Source organism: Bactrocera oleae, chromosome 3, assembly GCF_042242935.1.
Source record: "Bactrocera oleae isolate idBacOlea1 chromosome 3, idBacOlea1, whole genome shotgun sequence".
Classification (NCBI taxonomy): domain Eukaryota; kingdom Metazoa; phylum Arthropoda; class Insecta; order Diptera; family Tephritidae; genus Bactrocera; species Bactrocera oleae.
In genome coordinates, this window is record NC_091537.1 from 12358098 (window position 1) to 12379464 (window position 21367).

The 21367-nt window shown below is 38.5% G+C and overlaps 1 protein-coding gene across 8 annotated transcripts in view; it reads right to left on the minus strand.

The window, feature by feature from the left end:
* Positions 1–21367, minus strand: part of Msp300 (Muscle-specific protein 300 kDa) — a 186188-nt gene that overhangs the window by 8784 nt on the left and 156037 nt on the right. For all 8 annotated transcript variants that reach the window (XM_070107521.1, XM_070107523.1, XM_070107524.1 and 5 more), the window contains 4 exons: positions 13805–21337; positions 12226–12531; positions 6236–6493; positions 37–3056 (listed from right to left, as the gene is read on the minus strand). In XM_070107521.1, coding sequence (XP_069963622.1) covers positions 37–3056; positions 6236–6493; positions 12226–12531; positions 13805–21337 — 11117 coding nt within the window. The remainder of the gene's footprint in view (positions 1–36; positions 3057–6235; positions 6494–12225; positions 12532–13804; positions 21338–21367) is intronic.

Here is a 21367-nt window from a genome sequence, read left to right on the forward strand (position 1 = left end):
TAATATGGCTAATATAATTACTTGACCGTCACTTACCTAGATTTTTGATCTTGCTGTTGACGCGTCTTCCATTGCGACAGCAATGTTTGGAAACGCAGCGCCAGCTCTGCCACTGTCTCAACTTGCGCTTCGTCGGCGCTCGCCTGGCATTCGCTCAACAACAGCTGACTCAAATGCTTCACCAGCTCGGTAGACGATTGTGCATTGCTAATCAATTTGGACATCTTTTGCGGACCCGGTTTGCGTGTCTTGTCGCAAATGGTGCGCTTTAGTTCATCGAGATTGGTTTGGCATTCTTTAATCGCTGTCTCCAGCTCCATGATGTAGGCATCTTTGGCGGTGATCGAGGTTTCGCGTTGCATTTGCGCCTTGCGCAGCTTGCGCTGTGACAAAGTGTTCACTTGCACGCTGGCATCGGCCTCGGAAGCGTGTGTGGCGGTGATTGCTGCCTCTGCTACAGCGCCGGCAATACCGCTAGCGGCGGCGGCCGCCTTTGCGATCCATTCGGTTTTGATTGTGATTATGCGCGTTTGCAGTTCACGCCAAATGGTGGTGTATTGCGTGATGAGCGTTACGATGCGCGTCAGTTCATCCTGTTTCGCTTTGGTTTTAGTTTCGGCCGCCAGTTTGTCAGCATTTTCTACCTTTTCGCCGGCTTGTTTTAGCTTGGCTTCCAAGTTTTCGATACGTTTTACTGCAGCTTGTGCTTCGGCGGGTGTGCTTGGCTGTTGCTTCTGCAACCGTTCAAGTTCGCTTTGTATACTGGTCAGTGCGTTTACAGCCTCCTGTTGTGCCTTCTCAAAATCACGACGCAGTTTGACATCTTTATCGATAACATCGATAACAGCGTGACAACGTGGTCCGAGTTGACGCCACTTCGCCAACATTACTTTTGTCGGCATGGTAAGACTCTGTATATTCTCGGGGTCAACGCCAGCGCTCATCATGAGTTTGGCATAAGTCTGCGCCAATTGGTTGAGTGGCACCTCTTGTGCCTCCAGCTCACGCAGCTTGGTTTCGACAGCTTTTTGGCGTGCGGCAGCTTCCTCCTTCGACAAGGTTGAGAGATCACGTTCAAAGGCGGCAATGTCTGTCTCCTGTTTGCTAAGCCAAGTTTTGTACTCAGTTGTAAACTTGATCAATTGTTGCAACAAATTCCAGGTGGTAAGTATGCGTTGCTTGCGTTCAGCAGATTGCTGGCAGACATTCTTCCAGCGTTTCTCGAGATTCTGCGCAGATACACCTAGATTCGAGGTGTGCACATGCGAGCGCCAGGTATCCGCGTCATTTAGCAGCATTTCAACCAAGTTCAACACTTCACCAACATTGCTGCTGTGATTCTCAATGGAACGTTGTATTTTCTCATGCTCCTTGAGTTTCGCCTCTATAACTGGTGGTGTGTACGACTCGAAAGTGAGCGGTTTATCTAATTCGGTCTCTACTTCGAACATCCAAGCACGTATTAAGGCAATGCGCTCCTCCAGTCGCAGCAGTGTCATCTTCAAATCGCCAATCTTGTTGGCGCGCTGCTTGCTCAGGTACTTCAGTCGTTCCCAACGATCGATTAGCATATCCGATTTCTCCTGCACCTCGTGTCGTATGGCATCTGCATTGCGCGAATTGTCTGTGTAGAGTGAGATAAGCTCGCGTCCCGTAGACAGCAGCCATTCACGATCCTTTTCGCGCAACTGTAGCTCAGCGGTGATTTGTTTATCCAGCTGACGTGCTGCGTCCTCGGGGTTCGCAATGGCTGAGATGTCTGAATCACGCTCAACGCGATGTTCCAAATCGCTTAACCAGTGCGCCAAACGCTCGTAGCGTGTGTTGAAGAGCGCATGCAAAGATAAACGCTCCTCAATGATGTTTATCAAAGTCGAAAGTTGGTATTCGAGATCAGCGTGTTGCTGCCAGTGCAGCCAAATCTTCTGTCTTATGGCCTTCATATCATGCGGACTAATACATTCTTTGAGTTCCTCTTGTGTGACATTGAGCGCTTCAAGATCTTGCGTGAGCGTCGAAAGATGTACTTGCTGCGCGCGCAATTTACTTAGACAATCCTGTATATCATTGGCGCTAGTGGGTAACAGCGTGTTTGTTTTGCTTACCAATTGTTGCACTTTGTCGAACTCGGTATCCAGCTGAGCGACACGTTGCTCATAAGAGCTCGCCAACTGTGAGATTTTCACCAGGAAGCTATTCCATGTTTCGAGTGCGGCCTTCAAGTTGTTAATGCGCTGTGCCACACTTGACTGTTCCATGCGTATGGAGGTGGCGAGCGCATCGTCGCAGAAGCGCAGTAAACCAGTTTGCTGCTCCTTCAATTTCGTCAACATTGCTTCGCCTGCTGGCAGCTGTTGTAGTAACTCATCAAGCCGCTGCTTGAGGCGTGGCACGCGCTTCAGGTGTATGTAGCGCAGTTGCAAGCGTGTACGCTCCTTCTCACGCTCCTTCAACCATTCGAGTAGCGCAGCCAAATCAGCGCGATATGTATTCCAAGCAGTCATGCGCGCCTCCAGCTCATTATTGCGTTGCATAATACGCGACAGCGTCTCATTATGCATGTTCGTGAGCACTTTGAATTGTTCGGCGAGTGCTGGTTCGAGTTGCTGCTCGGCTTCCGTGTGTGTGGCGAGTACGTTTTGCTGCGAGATAAGCAGATTTTGATGAATCTCACACAAATGCTGTTGCTCCTTGAGACTTGTATAGTCTTCGGGTATATTGCAGGCAAGAAATTGTTGCACGTGTTGCAAGTATTGACGCCACAATTTCAATGCCTCAGCGCTGTTCTGACTGCGCAGCAAACGTGTGGAGAGACGATGATACTCTTGGAAGGTGTCTTGGAATATTTTCTGCCACAATTCCAGCACTTCGATAATGGTGTTGTCATCATCAGCCAGATTTCCACGTTCAGTCGTCGTATTCTCAATATTTCGCTCACGCAGCTGCTTCAGCTCTTCCTCGGTACGTGCCAGTGTCTGCAAGTGGGTGCGCAATGCCGTTAACTGCTCCTCGCTAGGCACACCGGCCGCTGTGACCTGCGCTTGGCGATCGACATCCTGTAAATGGCGTAGCATTTAGTTTAAGTTTTAATTTTATTTTGCGAAAAGCTGGTATTAAAAATGCTAATGTGAATAGAAATGATTGAAATGATTGGAGCGCACACGAAATGCACTCAGCCACATCGGCTCGGCAACTGAATGCGAATGGTGTTTAAATGCCAGTAAAATTGCCACATTGTTTGTGCCACTTTTTGTTGTAATTGCCATAGCCTGCATTATTAAATTGGCCGTTGCATGCATTACAATCACATCAATTACCAACGTTTACAAATACAACCGCGTGTATTGTGTCAGCATGTGCGTTAGTGAAGTCTGTGGCATTAGACTGTCTACTGCAGTTCGCTATCCACCCACTCACAACCACCTAACTCAGTATCAAGAAATTATTCGCAAATTTGTGCTATATATTACTTTTACTATACATATGTATTTGTACATACACAGCACTAGGCCTACATAGTTTTAGTTCATACAACCAATTTAGAAGACTTTAGAAGAAGGTAATTGCAAAAAAGTATAACTTCCTATAATTTGATAATGACTTCACCGCAAAACAGAACGCGTTTGTGGCGGCGTTTCAAAGTCAATATAAAACCAAGCGAACAGCAGTTTTATACACTCCCACCTGGTGAGCAGTATATATACATATATGTTTGTATATAAGTACACACACACGCACACATTGGCATTTGTGTGGCTATAAAACGCTTTTAATGATGCCACACTCAATTGGCAAAGTAAAGGACCCGCATATGTCTGCATGCCTAGCGAGCAAATCAAATGTACTTGTATACTGACTTCTTCAGCAAATGTTTAAAAAACAACGTCAGTCTCTTGCGAAATACTAAACAAGTTTAGTACTAACGGTATTTTTACTGAACTCTCCTCATTGGTTTAAAAGTTTAGTTGAATGTGCCATTGATATATGGAATAAATATTAATTTAAAAAATTTAATACTAATTAAATTTTGCAGACTAAAATTTATGTTATAGTACAATACAATTTTGCATTTATGTTTTCATAATTGCATTTATAAAGATTACTTTTAAACGCCATTTTTTTCAAATTTTTAGTACACGCTTGTAAAAGCTAATGCTCTGCTCTTATTTGTACTAAAAATAATTTATATAAATTTACAATAAAAATAAAGTTTTAAGTAGTTATAAGAGTAAAATAAATTTGTAGAATAGTTTTAGTCCTAAAATATATTTTTGTAATACTAAAATTACTTTTCTAAAGAATTCAAAAAACACCACCACAGCTCGCAGAACTAAATTAGTAGTAAATTTTTTGAACAAATTTATTTCTTTAAGTTTTGTTTATTGTAGAAATCTGCAAGCATTTATAACAATATAGAAATTGTGTGTAACCAATTTTTAGTACTAAAATATTTTCAAATTAATTATCTACTACAAAAAAATTTTCCAAAGAATTTTGAAAAAAAAACACTTTATGTGATATGGATGTACAAAATTTTGTAGAGCAAACTTTTTTTCATATTTAATATATTGTAAGATAGCTGAAAGTAATTGTAACAATAATAAAAATTTCGTACAACCGACTTTTAGTACACAAATATTTTCCGTTAAAATACTAAAATTAATTTTTCTAAGAATTTGTTTGAAAACAAAAGATCACTAGATGTGCTGTGGATGTAATAACTTTGTACTAAACTTTTAGAACAAACTTTTTTCATATTTTATTAATTGTAAGAAAACAAATATAACAATAAAAGAAATTTAATACAACTCTTTTAGAACAAACTTATTTATATACTTTTTTTAAACATCTTTAAAAAAAATTTTTTTTTTTTATTTAGTTCAACCGACTTTTAGTATTAAAGTATTTTAATTAATATTTGCCAGCATTAAATTTCCAAAGAATTAAAAAAACTTTATATATTGTGTGGATATACTAAATTTTTTAGAAGACATTTTTTTACAATGTTTCCATATAGCAAGAAAGTTGTAGATAGTTATAACAATAAAAGTAATTAGTACAACCAATTTTTAGTACAAAAATATTTGGCGGTTAAATAATAAAATATATTTTTAAAGGATTTTGAACACAAAAAAATACTATATGGGAGTGGATATATCAAATTTGTACTGATTATTTTAGAAAAAAACTTTTTTCGTATTTTTTTAATTTATAGTAAGAAAGTGTGAATACAAAAATTCCACAGCAGATTTTTCGTACTAAATTTGTACTACATTTTTTAGAACAACATTTTTCATATTTTATTTATTAAAATAAAGTAGCAAATAATTGTAACAATAAAAAAAAATTGTACCACCGATACTCATAGTACTAAAATATTTTAAGTTATAGTACTAAAATATATTATCCAAAAGAAACTAAAAACTAGTTGTGGGATGGATATGCTAAATATATATTAACATCTTTGGAACAAATTTCATATTTTATTTACTGTAAGAAAGCAACTAAACTAACAATATAAAAAATTAGTACAAGTGACTTTTAGTACTAAAGTATTTTTAGTTGTTCTACTAACATATTTTTGCCAATATATTCTGATAAACTATACGCTTTGTATATGCCACAACTCTGTACAAAATCAATATTACCAACGAAAAATGTATGTACCACGTGTTTAAACATGTATGTGATATTGCCAACAAAAACTCATAAACTTCCATTTTGGAAAACGTGCCGGCCTATTTTTCACAGTTTCGCGTACACTTAAATCTACTCAAATCAACAGCACAACACCACATACAATGTTAAAACAAACATATGTTTTCTTTTGGGTGTGTGCGCCCGCCATTCGTGTTAAAACTTGCTAATAAATAAATGAAATCAATCGACAAAAACATGGAAGAGGCAACACCGGAGATTTATGATATCTTCAAGCGCCATCTAAAGTATTTAATTCTATTAAGGAATTAATGAACTTGAAAACGACGCTGTGGCATAGAAAAAACACGCACAAACAAGCACGCATATTTGGCGCCAACGGCGAACGCTGAAAGACGCGCTTTGGCATAGGAACTGGCAGATTGTGATTGTGTGCATGCGTAATTGCAATTACGAACAGATAATGTGCAGCGTTGAGTTGTACATAAGTATTTGATAGATATATGAGTGTATATATTTATGTGTATATTTGTGTATATATTGTGAGTTATATATTGGAAAAGTCATTGCAACTCACCTTCTGTACATTGTTCAAGTACGCTTTCGTTTGCTGTACATTCTCGTCGATGGCCTTGCGTTCTTTATCCTTGGCTTCGGCCACATTAGCCAATGTGGTAATGGCCTCCTTGCAGTCTTGCAAACGTTGGCCTAACGCATCCAATTCACCTTGCATAAGGCCGGAGGCATCCAAACCAATATCGGCGGCTATTTTCGTAACGATATCGCGCAGCTCAGACAAACGATCCGTTTGCGAGTTCAAATTATCCTGGCAAATCTGTGTGGGAATAGAGATTGAAGATATATATAAACAAATGCCATAATTTAAGATTTTTAAAAAAATTTAAATTATTGTTATATTATTTTTAAAATTTATAATATTTAAAAATATATTACAAAAATGCAGCTAAAATACACACATACGTGTACACCTCGACATTGCATTTAAATGTTGCCGCTTAAATTTTGTGTCTTAAAGAAAAATTTAGCTCACAAGTAATTTTTCATTTATAATGCTTCCAAATATGCAGCGCCTATTACTAGCGCATATCGCTATTTTCTAAAACAATGCGCTCACACTGACGTTTCTACGTAATTAAATATGTGTATATATTTGCTAATGCTATGTCTCGTGTGCTTTTCGGCGTCCGTTTCTTCAATTTATGCTGCCAACTTCTAAATTTGTGCCACTACTGTCGTCATGCAATTACGTGCCTCTAATGGCTACTACGCGCGTACGTTGACTTTTCCGTTCACTTCCACTAGCCATGCACACACAAATGCACATATCTATGTATGATATATGTAGTTACAATATGTGTACTTAGTGTTGTTGTTGTATGTGCATAGTATAAGAGTAAATATGTGTAGTAAATAAATGTGTCACTAAATATTTTACACTGTGCATATGCACACAAACCATATATACGGAAATGCAATAACCAGTATACTTAATGACTTTCAAATGGTCGCCTGTGCGTATGAGCGACCTGTGTTGCGGCACACAGATAATCAATAAAAAGGACAAATTATTGATTGCGTGACACTACATTTTGTATGAAAATGCATATATTTATGTATATATAGTTGCATATATATATATACCTATATATAAATATTATATTGGTTGAAAAACTATGAGTTTACCAATTCAAAAAAATGTCTTTTCATTCATCTATACAAATTATAAGAAAATAAATGTTGCTTTAAAATAATCAAATTTCAATCATTAATAACTTTTAAGCGGTTAGGTTTACGAAAAAATCGCATGAGACTTTTTTTATATATTTTTTTTTAATTTAAATTTTGAAACCAGATATTTTTTCAAGTAGTTGGAAGCGAGATTTGAATTCTACTATCTAATGATAAGCAATAAATTAGAAACTGTAAGTCGAAGGACCTTCCCGTTACAATTAAGAGCTCATGCTTGAAAGATTTTCGTAGAGGTGTACAAGAACCTATTTTTCAGAGTACCAAGCGAAAAAAAAAATTATTCGCTTTTTGACCAACCCTAATATAACTATATGTATACAAGTATAATATATATATATATGCGGAAATATATATGTATTTATTGTTAATTTTAGTCTTTATATTTTACTAACAACTCTTATTTCTATTATTGATTATATTATTATGTCCAGTTCACACAAATTCCGTGCACACACTGATCACTGGTCACATATAGGTATAAAATATATATACGTATTCAAGCAAGTATGTATGTGTCTAACTAAGTGAGAAGCCACTGAAATAACAAAATATTTTATATTTGAAAAAGAATATTCAAATTGTCAACAGTTGTCGTTGGTGATATATGGTGCTGCATATACAAACCTACACAAGCTAATGCTGCTAAACTGAAAACGTCTTATGACAGCATAAAAACTTAAGAGTATCACAAGTAGCGGCATGTACATGGATATGTGACTTGAATATCCCAAAATATACCTGGAAATGTAAGTATGCTGCTACGCAAATATTTGACCGGAAAATAATGCGCCCAGCCTTTAACAAACCAGCTTGACAATGGTGTGCTGTTTTCGTTTTTACTCATGTGTATGCACAATTTCTGTTTTTATGATATCATAGTGATCTCATATTTGTGCCATATGATACATAATGATCTACATAAGTAGAATTTTCGCTATCTCAAAGCATATGTAGTAGTCGGCGGTATGAATTTGCGCCAGCATAGATAATGAAACAACTATGTAGATATGTATGCATGTATATAAGTAGCTCAAAAAGGCAGCTTATCTCTGTTTGCGACATTGAGTTGGGGTTTGTAAAATTCCAACATTGTCATTGTCAACCGACAGTTCATAGCTAATTTGTCAGCATATTCCAAGCACTAATACATAAGTTTATGTTTTATGTGTAAATTTTTAGACCGCAGCATAACTACCAACAAATTTTGGTGATAAAGAAATATATCAAGTAGCACATGGAATTAATTCGAGCAATCAAGCTTACTCATTTTGTGGTTTAATAATTTTATTATACCCTGAACAGCGTATATTAATAATGAACGGTAGGAGTCAAGCGCTTGTATAGAAAACTTTATCATTTGACAAGATATCTTCAAGAAATTTGGCATGGATTATTCTCGAAGTGAACGGTGCAATATCCGAAGAAATTTATTCTGATCGAACTACTGTAGCATATAGCTGCCATACAAACTGAACGATCGGAATCTGGTATTTGTATGGAAAACTTTTTTATTTGATGAGATATCTTTACGAAATTTGGCATAAATTATTGCCTAAGACATTGGTGGATACACTGAAGAAATTGTGCAGATCAAACCCCAATAGCATATAGCTACCATACAAACTGAATGAAGTGAAGGGTATTATAGCTTTGGTGCAAACGAATTTAACATTTTTGCGTGTTTTTACTTTATAAAATCATGATTTTTTTATTGCTACAGCAAATATTAGCATCCATCGCATTTCCTTTTTGTAAAAAAATTATAATAAAATAACTAAATATGCGATAAGCTCAATGTGGTTTTCGAAAGAACTTCAACTCTTGCCTTGCTTACGCAGAATTATATAAGTTAACTAATAAATATATATATATATAAAAAATATATATTAAAAAAAAATATATATATATATATATATAATAAATATACATATATATGTATATATATTTACATATGTTATTAAAATTCTTTTGCAAAGTTATATACATACAAACACACATATTTACTTATAGTTGACTTTAATAATCGCTGATAAGCTTGAAATATGCAAACATATTTCCTTTCTTTCTGTCAACACTGAAGAATTAATCAGCACATTTCACTTGTTTACCATACTTGTAAGCAATAAAAATTCAACAATGCAAAGTTGTGGTCAATTGGACTACAGTGGCATTTTGAAAGCAAATTTTCGCGCCAAAAAAGTACGCATTAATTTGAAAATAATTTTTAAAGCCACATATGTATGTATTTAAAACTTCGTTGCCTTACAAGTACAAATTAAGTCATAATTTCGTTATGTAAATTTATAAATTAGCTGACTAGTATCAGAAAAGCTTCTCAAATCTTTCAGTCCTGCTTTGCTTTTGTAGCAATTTAATAAGTCTACATACATATATATTAGGGTGGGTCAAAATAACGAATTTTTTTTCGTTTTGTTTTCTGAGAAATACGTGCTTAGACGCCTCTACGAAAGCCTCTCCAACCATGAGCTCTTAATTGTACCGGGAAGGTCCATCGACTTACAATTTTATATTTTTTTCTTATAATCAGATAGAAAAATGCAAATCTCGCTTCTTATTATTTCAAAAATATCTTGTTTCACAGATTTTGTTGGAAATTGAATGCTCTACAGAAAGGTCGTTTAAAAGATATTAACGGTTGATGTTTGATTATTTGAAAGCAAAATTTTTTTTTATGAATTTTATAACTCATTGAAAAAAAAATTATTATTATAAATGGGAATACTCACAATTTTGTAAGAAAATGGCATATTACTTAAAAATAGTTTCGTATAAAATATATTAAATTTTTTTTGACCCATCCTAATATATAAGTACACATAAAAAGTGGCAATAAGTTACTACGACCTATTTGTTTTTAATTTAAAAAAAAATAGTGCTCCTCTAAAGCATAACCTTCAAAATTTTTTTAATGAGCTCACTTCTCATTTGTGCGCCATCAACTAAACCAGCATAATCAACAAACTTGAACCGTTGAACTTTATACCAGAAATAATTTGTAATACGCACTAAAAATGTTCACCCACAATCAGTTCCGAAGAGACCAAAAATAAAAATAAATGATTACAAAATAAATTTGAGCAACCGCCTAAATTCAGGTCACTTTCCTAGTAATATTAACTAATTGGTCGACTAATTTACATAAGCGTATAAGCACGCTGTAATTAAGTTCCACAAGTTCTTAGCAATCAATTATGCCCTTTGGCGCACAACAACAAAAGCTTAATTAATAAAGAGCATAAATTAATTGAAACCCAAATGGGCACACTACATACTAGTAGTAGTGGCCAGTTATTTTTGTAGTAAACTTAAATTTCAAATTTTCGTTGAAAACAATGCGACTCATCTAGCCGTCAGCAGCTTAGTTATGATACAAGTTACATCACAAAAAAACATATAAAAACAAAAAAAAAAAAAAAACAAGATAAATATGCGTTATATATTTTTAATGTATAACCTTACTGATTACATTTTATTATCGTTATTACTTTAATTCTCATTTTGAAATAATTATGGTGCTTTAAGTTAGCATTTTTAGTTTTCAAAAGATTTAAAATATATCTTTGTGGCAATAGTAACTAGTACTAGTCGCTCAATCAAATCCGAGATATCGATCTGAAATTTTGCACACGCCCTTTTCTGCTAAAGTAGCTGCTATTTTGTCAGAACCGCCGATATCGGACGACTATAGCATATAGCTGTCATACAAACTGAACGATCGGAATCAAGTGTCTGTATGGAAAACTTTTTCATTTGACAAGATATTTTCAAGAAATTTAGCATGGATTAATAACTAAGGCAATAATGCAATCTGCAAAAAAATTGTACAGATCGGATCACTATAGCATATAGCTGCCATACTAATTGAACGATCAGAATCAAGTTCTTGTAAGGAAAACTCTTTTATCTGTGAAGGTTATTATGGCTTCGAAGCAAGTTCACTTATTTCAATACTTAAAAGAGCTGATCCATATAAGCTAAGGTAGGTATTAAATTATTGCGTAATAAACTGGATGTATTATTTTTATTTTATTTTTATAATAAATTGAAGTTTTCAAAATTATGATATCATTTAAATTGAAATATAAATTCGAGCCTCGATTAAATTCGTTAAAATACTGAAATTCTACGCTTAAGTAGACTTAAGCTATTTTATTATATTGCCACAGAAATGAAAATAAAACTAAACTTGCTTAGACATTCTGTGTTTGATACTTTGAGCGAACTAAATTTATGCTTTAAATAATTTGCATTATTTTTTCTACAATATTAGCCACCCAATCCACAAGCAATAAATCGGCATATTCTAATGTTTAGAGAAAGTGAACGTAAAATTACTTCTTCGGCGACCAAAAAAAATTATTGAGAACGTCAGCAGTGCACAAAATTTATTTATTTATTTTGATAAAAATTGCTGCCTTTTATAATAGAAAAAAGTTTCTTTTGAAAAAAAATGTATTATTTAACAATAATAAAAAGTTTTTATTTTTTTTTTGATAAACAAAAATGCTTTTTTTTTAATAAAAAATTTGTTTTTCCAAAAATAAATTAATTAAATAATAAAAAAATTTTGGTTTACCAAAAATAAATTTTTTTTTAATAATAATAAAAATAAATCCTTTTTTGTTTTTTGATTTATAAAAATTTCATATTCGACTAACATTATTTTCTTCATATTTTGACGATATCAACCTTTTGCTTGCATTTTCTACTTTCATATTTTTACGAATTATCACACCACTACAACAAAAAAAAATATTAAATAATAAAATTAATTACCTTAGCATTTTGCAGCGTCTCCAGCGGCTGATCCAAATTCTTCACCGTATCCATTTGCTGTTCAACGTAACTGCGTACGGCCGCCGAGGCGTTGCGATATTTCTCCCAAAGCTCGACAGCGCGTTGATAACGCGTACACAATTGTAGCAAATTATCGGACGTATCATTCCAAGCTACAACCGCATCCTGCACGGCCGATTCGATCTGTTCGACAATTTGTACGTCGCATGTTTCGATAAGAGGCTTAGCAGAGGTTTTTAAGTCATCCAAGAGTGTTTCACGATTTTGCAAATCACCAGCAAGACCCTTTGGTGCGTACAATGAAACAGTTAAAAAAAAACAACAGAAACGGTTGTTAAAACACGGGTAAACACAATTGAGATATTATATATGATATATATTATTTATTATATAGATATGCTTTTTTCGTGCTAAACCCTTACTTAGTACACAGCTGGCGGGCGAAAACACTTGCTTAAATCAACATGTGTACATATATATTATTTAAGAATTTTAATTTTAGGAAATTTTTTTAACACCAGAGTTTACAAAACGTGTACACGAAATATTTGCGCCAGTTAAGCATTTAAATATATGCGCCTTGGCAATAACAAAAAACACATTTAAAATACCAACTATTGATCGACGCGTCGCAAACACCGTCGTTTGAGCACCCGTTCGCGTCAAAAGCTTAGCACGTACTAAAAATTAATCAACACAAAAAAGTCACCGAAACAACAAGAAATACAAAAACAAAAGCAAACAGCAAGAAAAAATATTGAAAAGTAAAGAAGTGAAGTATAAAAACAAATACAACGGAAAACACAAGAGCGCCTTGTGGCTGCCACTTTGCTTAGCCCATTGGCGCGCGGCGCTGTCCCCTACGGCTGCGGCACACTACAACTTCACTCTCTAAAGCGCTTCTAATGGCAGACCCAAATTCTTTGCACACACGCGCATACATATGCATGCGCCAGCACAAACACATATGTATGTGTGTATGTATATTGACTTGCAGCGCCTCATTTAGGCGCACTGCTACATTTTATATAGCACGCGTGTGAATAACGGACACACACTTCGCGCCGGCATTTTTCGAGTAATTAAAGCAAATCATTTTCACTTCATTTACCATTTCGGACATGGCTAATTATATTCACGATTGTCTTCAGTACCTTAAAAATATCGCAAGCCAATCGAATTGGTATGTAAAGCGTTGACTTCTGGCACCTATTTATACGCGCGTTATTATTTTTAACGGAAGTATTGTGAAATCGCGCCGGAATACTTGTAATTTGCTGTTGTCAACAAAGCGCACTTGCCTCTAAACCTATTTAAAGGGCTTGAAGAAGCACGAAATCGTTTAGAAAGTTTTGAAAACCAAAAAATTTTAACACTTCGTATAGCTTCTGAAATATATGTATACGAGAAAATTGTACAATCGTTCAGGCAAGGAATAATAAATTTAAATAAATTGCTTAATATTTTCCCTCACTAATCATTCCTACACCCTTCAGCAACACGCTTTCGCAAGCACCTACAAACTTAAAACACCCACATTTTGATAATTGCCACTTACCTCTAGCCGCTCAGTGGCCTTGCGCAGTCGCTCGTAGTCCACCTGGCCGTGTACCTTTAGCAATTCCATCATAAAGTCGGTCTCCTGCACGGAATCATGCACCAACTCAAGCTGACGCTCGTAGCGCAACCAAAGCGCCAAACGATTTCTCAGTATTGCCAGTATATTCGTGCATTTGCTCTCCAAAAAGGCATGATCGTCTTGCAGCTGCGAGATGTCACGCTCCAATTTCACAGGCGACACAGACATCTTCAAGCGCATCGGCAACGTATGCAACATTTGTCGTATACGCATGATTTCTTGCCAATTGCCGATGAGATCTTCACCAACTGCTTGACAATCGATTACCGCCTTTTCAATGGCTTCGCTGCTCAGTTTCTCAGCGCTTTCGCATTCATCCAAAATGACCGAGAGTTTGGTTTGATGTTTGCGCAGATTTTGTATGCCTTCTTGTATGGCGCGTAATTGTTCGCGCAACACGGATGCGCCTTCGAGTTCTTCGGCAATTTGCGTGTTAATCTTGTGCGAGAGAGCGAATAATTCGCCCACCTTTTCCGGTTCTACGGCTGGTTCTTGCAGGCCAATGCGTCCCAATTCGTTGCCAATGAAGCCAACACGCGTACGCAGCACTTGTATGCGCTCAATGTAGAGGCAGAGCTCTTCCTCATTCTTGATTACACCCTTAATGCTGGTCATTGTAAGATAGATTTCTTGCAACTCACGTTCGACCAACTTCAGTTTTTCTTCGGGTGGCACGTCTTGCGAGGCGAGACTATTTACAATATTATTCTGTATACGCTCAATAGCGATCGCTATGTTTTGGCAACGATCTTCGAGTTGTGCATGGAATTGGCGCTGTAGCATCTCGTCGGCGAGCGGTATGACTTGTAGCGCCTTTTCGAAACTATGACCCGCTTGATTGCGTATGTTATTGTGCATTTCAAAGTGGGCCTTCATCTCCCAGAACTGACGCATATGTTCAATTGGTTGCTCTAGTGGATCTTCGGGTATATGTATGTTGCGTAATTCCTTCTCAGCTTCGCGTACGAAACTCTCCATTTTATCGGTTTGATTTTCATACTGTGCCCAAATCTCTTTGAAGACAAGCAAACGATGCAGATATAGGGAGACTTCTTCACGCAATTTCAGCAGTACAATGAGCGCTTCGTTTGTCTCTTCGACTAGATTGGGCGCCTGTACGAGATCTTGCAATTTATTGGAAATATTTGAAAGTTGTGTCATTTTCAAATAGTGATTTGAGATGTCGCTGCTGATGGACTGATAAAGTGTTGTGTATTGGTCGTAGTCTGCAGAAGTGACAGCGGACAAATCGGGCACACGTTGCTGTGCCACATGCAACCATTGCAGTTCATCCTTCATGCCCTTCTCTAATACCGTCCAGCGTGAAGCAGCTTGCACTAATTTCGAAGAACGCTCTGAAGCCTTTTCCAAAAGCACAGTTGCGCGATTATAGAGCTCTTTATGCAACTCGGCGTGCTTCTCTCTCGTCTCGGTATCGATATTCTCTTCCAGTGACTCCAGCATGGCACGGCAATGGCTGAGGTTTACAAAGAACTTGCGATGTTTCTGCACTTCATTGTTGAGCTGTTCCAATGTGCTGGATATAATTGGACTCTCGACCATCTTATCGGCCAGCACAGTGATGTTGGTGAATTCTTTGAGTGTTTGCTCATACTCTTCGGCTAATGACTGCAACTGTAGTAAGCGGTCGCGTTCAGCCAGTATGTTGTTTTCAATGTTTTTACAAACTTCATAAGAATTGTAGATGTCTTGCGGCACCTTCTTGCCGGGGAAGTTACGTTGAAATGCGCGCGCACTTTGTGCGAGCTCCGCGATACTAGCTTGTACGTCGGCGTTTTGTGCCTCCAATTCATCGAGGCTGCGCAATTTGCCATTCAGCGTTATGTCTTGCGACACAATGGTGTCATAACGTTCTTGCAGTTCTTCCAAAATGGTGGTCGTGCGATGTATCAGTACAACAAAATTATTCCACTTATTCAACTCTTTAGTATCTTGTGCCTGGTTGTCTTTAGTCACTACTTCCACCGCATTGACATGCTCCTTGAGCGCATCAACACACTGCTGCACCTCTGGGCCAGTCAAGTGGTCAGCTTTCTCCAATTGGGTTTCGAGTGTGTTGACATTCGATTTAATAGTACCGAGTTCATCGTTCAACTGATTATAATCGTGCAACTTCTGTTCGGAAGGACCTTCATCAGAGTTTTGTCTGATTAAGTACACGCGATATTCAACAGTTTCGAGCCAAGTAGAGACTTTTTCGATAACAGTTATGACGGTAGTTTCGATGATTGTACGATCACCTTGCTTCACAGCTGCTTCCAAATCGTGCAAGCCTTGATTGACTTCCTGTGCACGTACTTCCACGGGCACATCCGTTATCTTGTCAGATAGGGTAGCTAAATGCAAAACATTGCTAAGTGGCTTATGCTCAGGTGTAGACTCTTTCAATGATCTAATTCGTCCACCGATGACTTGCTTCGTTTCAGCCCAAACATCCACAGTCTTTGGTTTCACTTGTGACCCAGGATAGTGTTGTAGACTTTCAGACATTATCATTGCCTGTGAGGCATCTTTAGGTGTATTGTCAACACCAACTGCTGTTGTTGCCGCTAACCAAATGCTTTCAGTTGCACTTTCTGGTATTTCTTTATCGGGACCTGGTGTTAGCGGTACAACAATCTCTTCCGTTGGCGAGCTCACTTCCTCAATCATGACGGATGATGTTGGTCTGGAACGTGGTTTGCCACCTTGCTGACTGGTAAGGTTGACCTTATTCTGCTCGCTGACCTGTAGAGGCAAGTCTGGAAATTCCTCATATACCGTTGTCTTTGTGATTTGTAGTTGCACCAATTGTGGCTTCTTTTCCACATTTCGTGAACCGGTATCTTCTGAAACTTGCTGAGTAGTAGTTACCACCACACCTGCTTCCGGTACAATGTCCTTTGCTATTTCGATATTCACATTGACCTCTGGCAACTGCTCGACAATAGACTCATCTTCGTACGGTTTTTCTTGAGAGGCGTGCTTCTTCTTTTTCTTATCTTTTTTCTTTTTATCGCGTTTGGGCAGTTCAATAGTTTGTGTATGCTCATATACAATCGGATCAATCTCTGAGTTGTCCGTATCTGGCGGTATTGCCACCGAAGTTTGAATTTCTATATTATACGGCTCAGATAAGGAAGTCAATGTTGATGAAATATCTTCTGTTAGTGTAACTGGTTCTAAAGAAATAGGCTGTTCTATTTGTTGAGGCTCCTCACGTGGAGTGGTCTGAGATGTTGAGTCTACAAGTTGAGTCAACTCGAGTGTGGTGGTGTGCTGATCACGTTGCTCGGCAGGTGCTTTAACTACTTGCACTGGTTCTATGAATTCTTCAATTACCGGTTCGGGTGTACTTGCAGGTTGAACATAATCTACCGGTTCTGGGGTGAGAGTTTGTACGTAAGTCTCATGAGTGACTGTGTAATCTGTCCCAATAGCTTGGTCAGATTTTTCAACCTTTTCAGCTGGTAAATCTGTAGTCAAATCTTTGACCAACTCTTGTACTAGCGGTTTAACGACTTCGCTGGTACTTGCCTCAGGTGAGCGTGGTGATTCTTTTGGTGTGGTTTGTAGTTCCTTTTCAATGGTGGTAACCACAATTGTTTGGCTTGATATTTCTGTGGTTTCTGGCTTAGCAGGAACTTCTGCTTGCGGCAGAGGTTCAGAATAAGGTACCTCAGTTTGTACTTCTTCTTCTTCAGTTTGTTTTGGCTCAAGAGTTATTTGCGTAACCGGCTCCTCAGAACGCGGTGTTGTCTGCATTTCAGTATCCGTTATTTCAACTGTGATCGTCTGCGCCTCAGTTTCTTGGCTTTCTGGTACAATGTCAATGCTTGTCTGCAAAGAAATTTCTTCTTGTTTGGGCTTATGTTCGGGAGATGTCTGTGAAGATTTTATCTCTTTCATTGGTTCTTCATAGCTCGGTGCAGGCGTTTCCTCACGTGGCGTTGTTTGTTGCTGTTCATCTTCCACGTAGGAAACTTCTATTACCTCGGTGGGAATTACTAGCTCAGTAAAAGGCGCACGTGGTGAATCAGAATCTGGCGATACTATGGCTTCCTCCACAACCTTAACTGAAGTATCTATTTCAATGCTGGTCGCTTCACTTTCTGGGCTAATCTCGGCAATCACCTCCTGCTTAACTTTACCTTCAGACTCCAAACTAGGTGTTTCAATATCACGTGGTGTTGCTTCTGATGACGGCACATGAGACTCTGCATCTTCGGGTATTCTTGATCTTTGCTTCTTCCTCTTATGTCGCATCTTTCTTAAATCTTCATTCTCATAATCATAAAGAGATACGTCATCAGCTTCATAGCCAGTTTCACGAGGCGATTCAATGTCGATTTCGGACACTGAAATTCTAGACACTGGCACCTCAGATTTCTCAACCTTAGGTTCTTCTTCACTTTGCTCAAATTCAGGCTCGACATCTTCCTTTCTTTTCTTTTTCTTACGACTTCGCTTGGCATCGACCGGTGTCAGATTCAATTCATCGCCGCGCGATGTAGTATCCTCACGCTCTGTTTCGGTCACCGTTGAGGTTTCAACAATTGTCATGCTCACTTTAGGTGGCAATTGTTTAGGATCAATATCTTCTTCAGGTGTCATAACAACTTTCAAAACACCGCTGCCTGTTTGCTCGATAGAGGGCGCAGTTACTGTGAATGACTTTCGTGGAGAATCACTGTCAGTGGCCAACACTTCGCCAGATATAAAGAGCTGTGTTGCAGCTCGTATGTCGATTTGGGACTTTTCGGGAGGTAATGTGTGCAGAAACTTGTCCTCCGGTGGCGTTTTAGTATCTGTTTCGTTAGATGTTAACGAAACTTGCTCACTAGCTGGTGTTTCCACAATAACTGCTTCTGTTTCTTCAACGGGTGGTGTTGTTACTGACTCTTTGACAATGGTTACTTGTGCGGGTGGTAGTTCTGGTTGTAATACTGTTGGTTCAGATGGTATGGGAGTAGGTTCCTGAGCTGACTGACCTTCCACTGACAAAACTTCAGGTGGTGGTAATACTGCAGATGGGATTTGCTCAGAGACTAAAGTTTCCGGCTCTTTGAATGGAGCCAATTGCGGCATAACTAATTCAGTGTCAACGGATGCTGATATTTCTGTGGTTTCGGTGACATCGACTATTTTCTCAGGCGATAACTGCTCAGTAGTAACTGTTGTAGTAGTTGTTGTTGTCTCTATTGCCGTCTTTTGTTCGGGTTCACTTTCTTTAGACTTTCCTTTGGGTGCTATAACTTTTTCGAATTTGTATTCTTCCAGAGAAACTGGATAACCCGTATCTTTATCCGTTGGCCAAACAGTATCCACTGGTTTGGACTCAGTGGTTGCTGTAACTTCATATGTCTCAACCAATGGTTTGAGTGCGTCATCAGAATGATGAGAGAAATCGATATCAGTTGGCACCAAATGATGTTCTTTTGGCCAAATCTCATGAATATTTTCTATGAGTTTAGTTGGTTCAATGCTTTGTACGCTTGGTGAAATTTCCTCTTCAACTACTATTGTCTGTTCATATGGTGTCGTACTTAAGTCCGCTGGAATATTAACAGGGCTAGTACTAGTAGTTTCTACGGTTTCAATTATTCTTTGTTCAACTACTTTTGGTGCGGGCAAATCAACAAATTCTACTGGTGCTTGGTCTGTTGATGTTGTTGTTCTTTCTTTAGTACTTGTTGTTTTAATACTGGTTGTTGTTGGTTGTGTTTGTGTTGTTGTAGTAGTTATAATGGAAGATTCAATTGCAAATACCTGTTGCGGCTGCGTTGAGTCTGTCACTAATGGAACAGCCTCGTCTACAGGTGCGCTTGACTGTGGCAACTGCGGTTCCAACAAATCAGTCGAAACCTCTTCAATTACCACGCCTGGTTCTTTCGTCAGCCGTTCGAACTCTTCCTCGGTCACCACTTTGCCATTGACGGTGCGTATGATGTTCACATTCACCTGTGGCGGCAACTCTTCTTCACTGACCTCGATTTCTTCTGGCTCCTCAACCACCTCTTCGGTGACATGTTCCACACCATCGATTACAACGATGCGCTTAATAATCTTACGTGTCTTTCGTATGATTTTGCGCGTTACTTGCTGCACAACCGCGCGTATGCTGCTTTGCGAAGTGGCTGTGGTTGTCGGACCCTCATTTACAACGGTAATCATTTCGGTTTGGCCTTCAGGTGTTTGCAGTTGCTCAAACCGTTCGATTGTTGGCTCAGTCTCGAACTCCTTAACGACCACCGCATTCGGATCTGAACCGTCGACAACAGTGCCGCGTGTCTGCTGCGTTACAACCGTCTGATAGCCGCGTTGATCATCACCACTGGTGTCGGCAGTTTGCACATTTTCCAAGTTCAATTGACCGGTGGATTGTATCTGAATATTACCATCGGCATCCGTGACCGTGGCAATTGAACTGATTTGCTGATGCTGCACCACTTGTTGGCGTGTGCGCGTTACTTTCTTCACAATAATGTGCTTCGTACCGTCTGCATCCACCACAACTTCGGTTGTAGTTTGATCAGGTTCGACAAAGGTGGTTTCGAATGCTTGCGGCACATTCTTCAATACCAGCTCGGTGGCACGATCCACATCTCCTTGCGGTTGTTGATGATAACGCGCTTCGATTTCAACATCCTCTGCCACATCAGGTATCTCCTTATTCGGTATGGTATCAATCTGTATAGTTTGCTGACCGGCTTGTATGGTTGAGGTGACTAAAATATTCTCGGTTGGCTTACGCTCCTTCTGCGTCTGCATGGCAGTCTCAGTAGTCTCAACGAAAGGCGCTAATGGCACAGCAGGTTCTGCGAAACTAGTTTGCGCCTCAACTGTGTATGTCTCCACAACAGGTTGCTGTTGTGGCGCGGCAAGACTATCGGACGTTTGGGTTTCTACTGCGAGCGCTTGTATTTGAACTGGTTTAACTTCTTCCTCTGGCATCGGTGTCGAATCAATGGTGCTAGCATTTGATTCAATAGACGCTGGTGCGCTGATTGGTGGCTGTATTAAAGCTTCGGCTGCTACGCGCTTACGGTGCTCTTCTTCCTGTCGAGCTTTACGTAACTCCACAATGGTCTTCTCTATGGTGTAAATACGTGTGGTGGCTACAGTGATCTGCTCACGCAACAGCGTAATAATAAGCTCAAGCTGATCCATCAGATCACAGGCCATTGGCGCAACATCTTCATGTTGCTGCAGTAGACGCGTCTTTTCGACCAACTCCTCCAGCGATTGCTGTTTATCCTTGAGTGTGCGTAGCAATTGCTGACTACGTTCGGCTTGCGATTTAAGCTGTTCCTCATTCTCGGCGACTTCGGGTGTCGGTTCGAGGTCTTTAAGTTGTTGCGATACCTCCATAATCCATTCCTGCAATGCAATCAAATGCATTTGGTATTCGTTGAGTTCCTCCTCGCGCTTCTTCTGACCGTGCATGGCGTTCTGTATAGCGGAGTTAAATAATTTAATTTG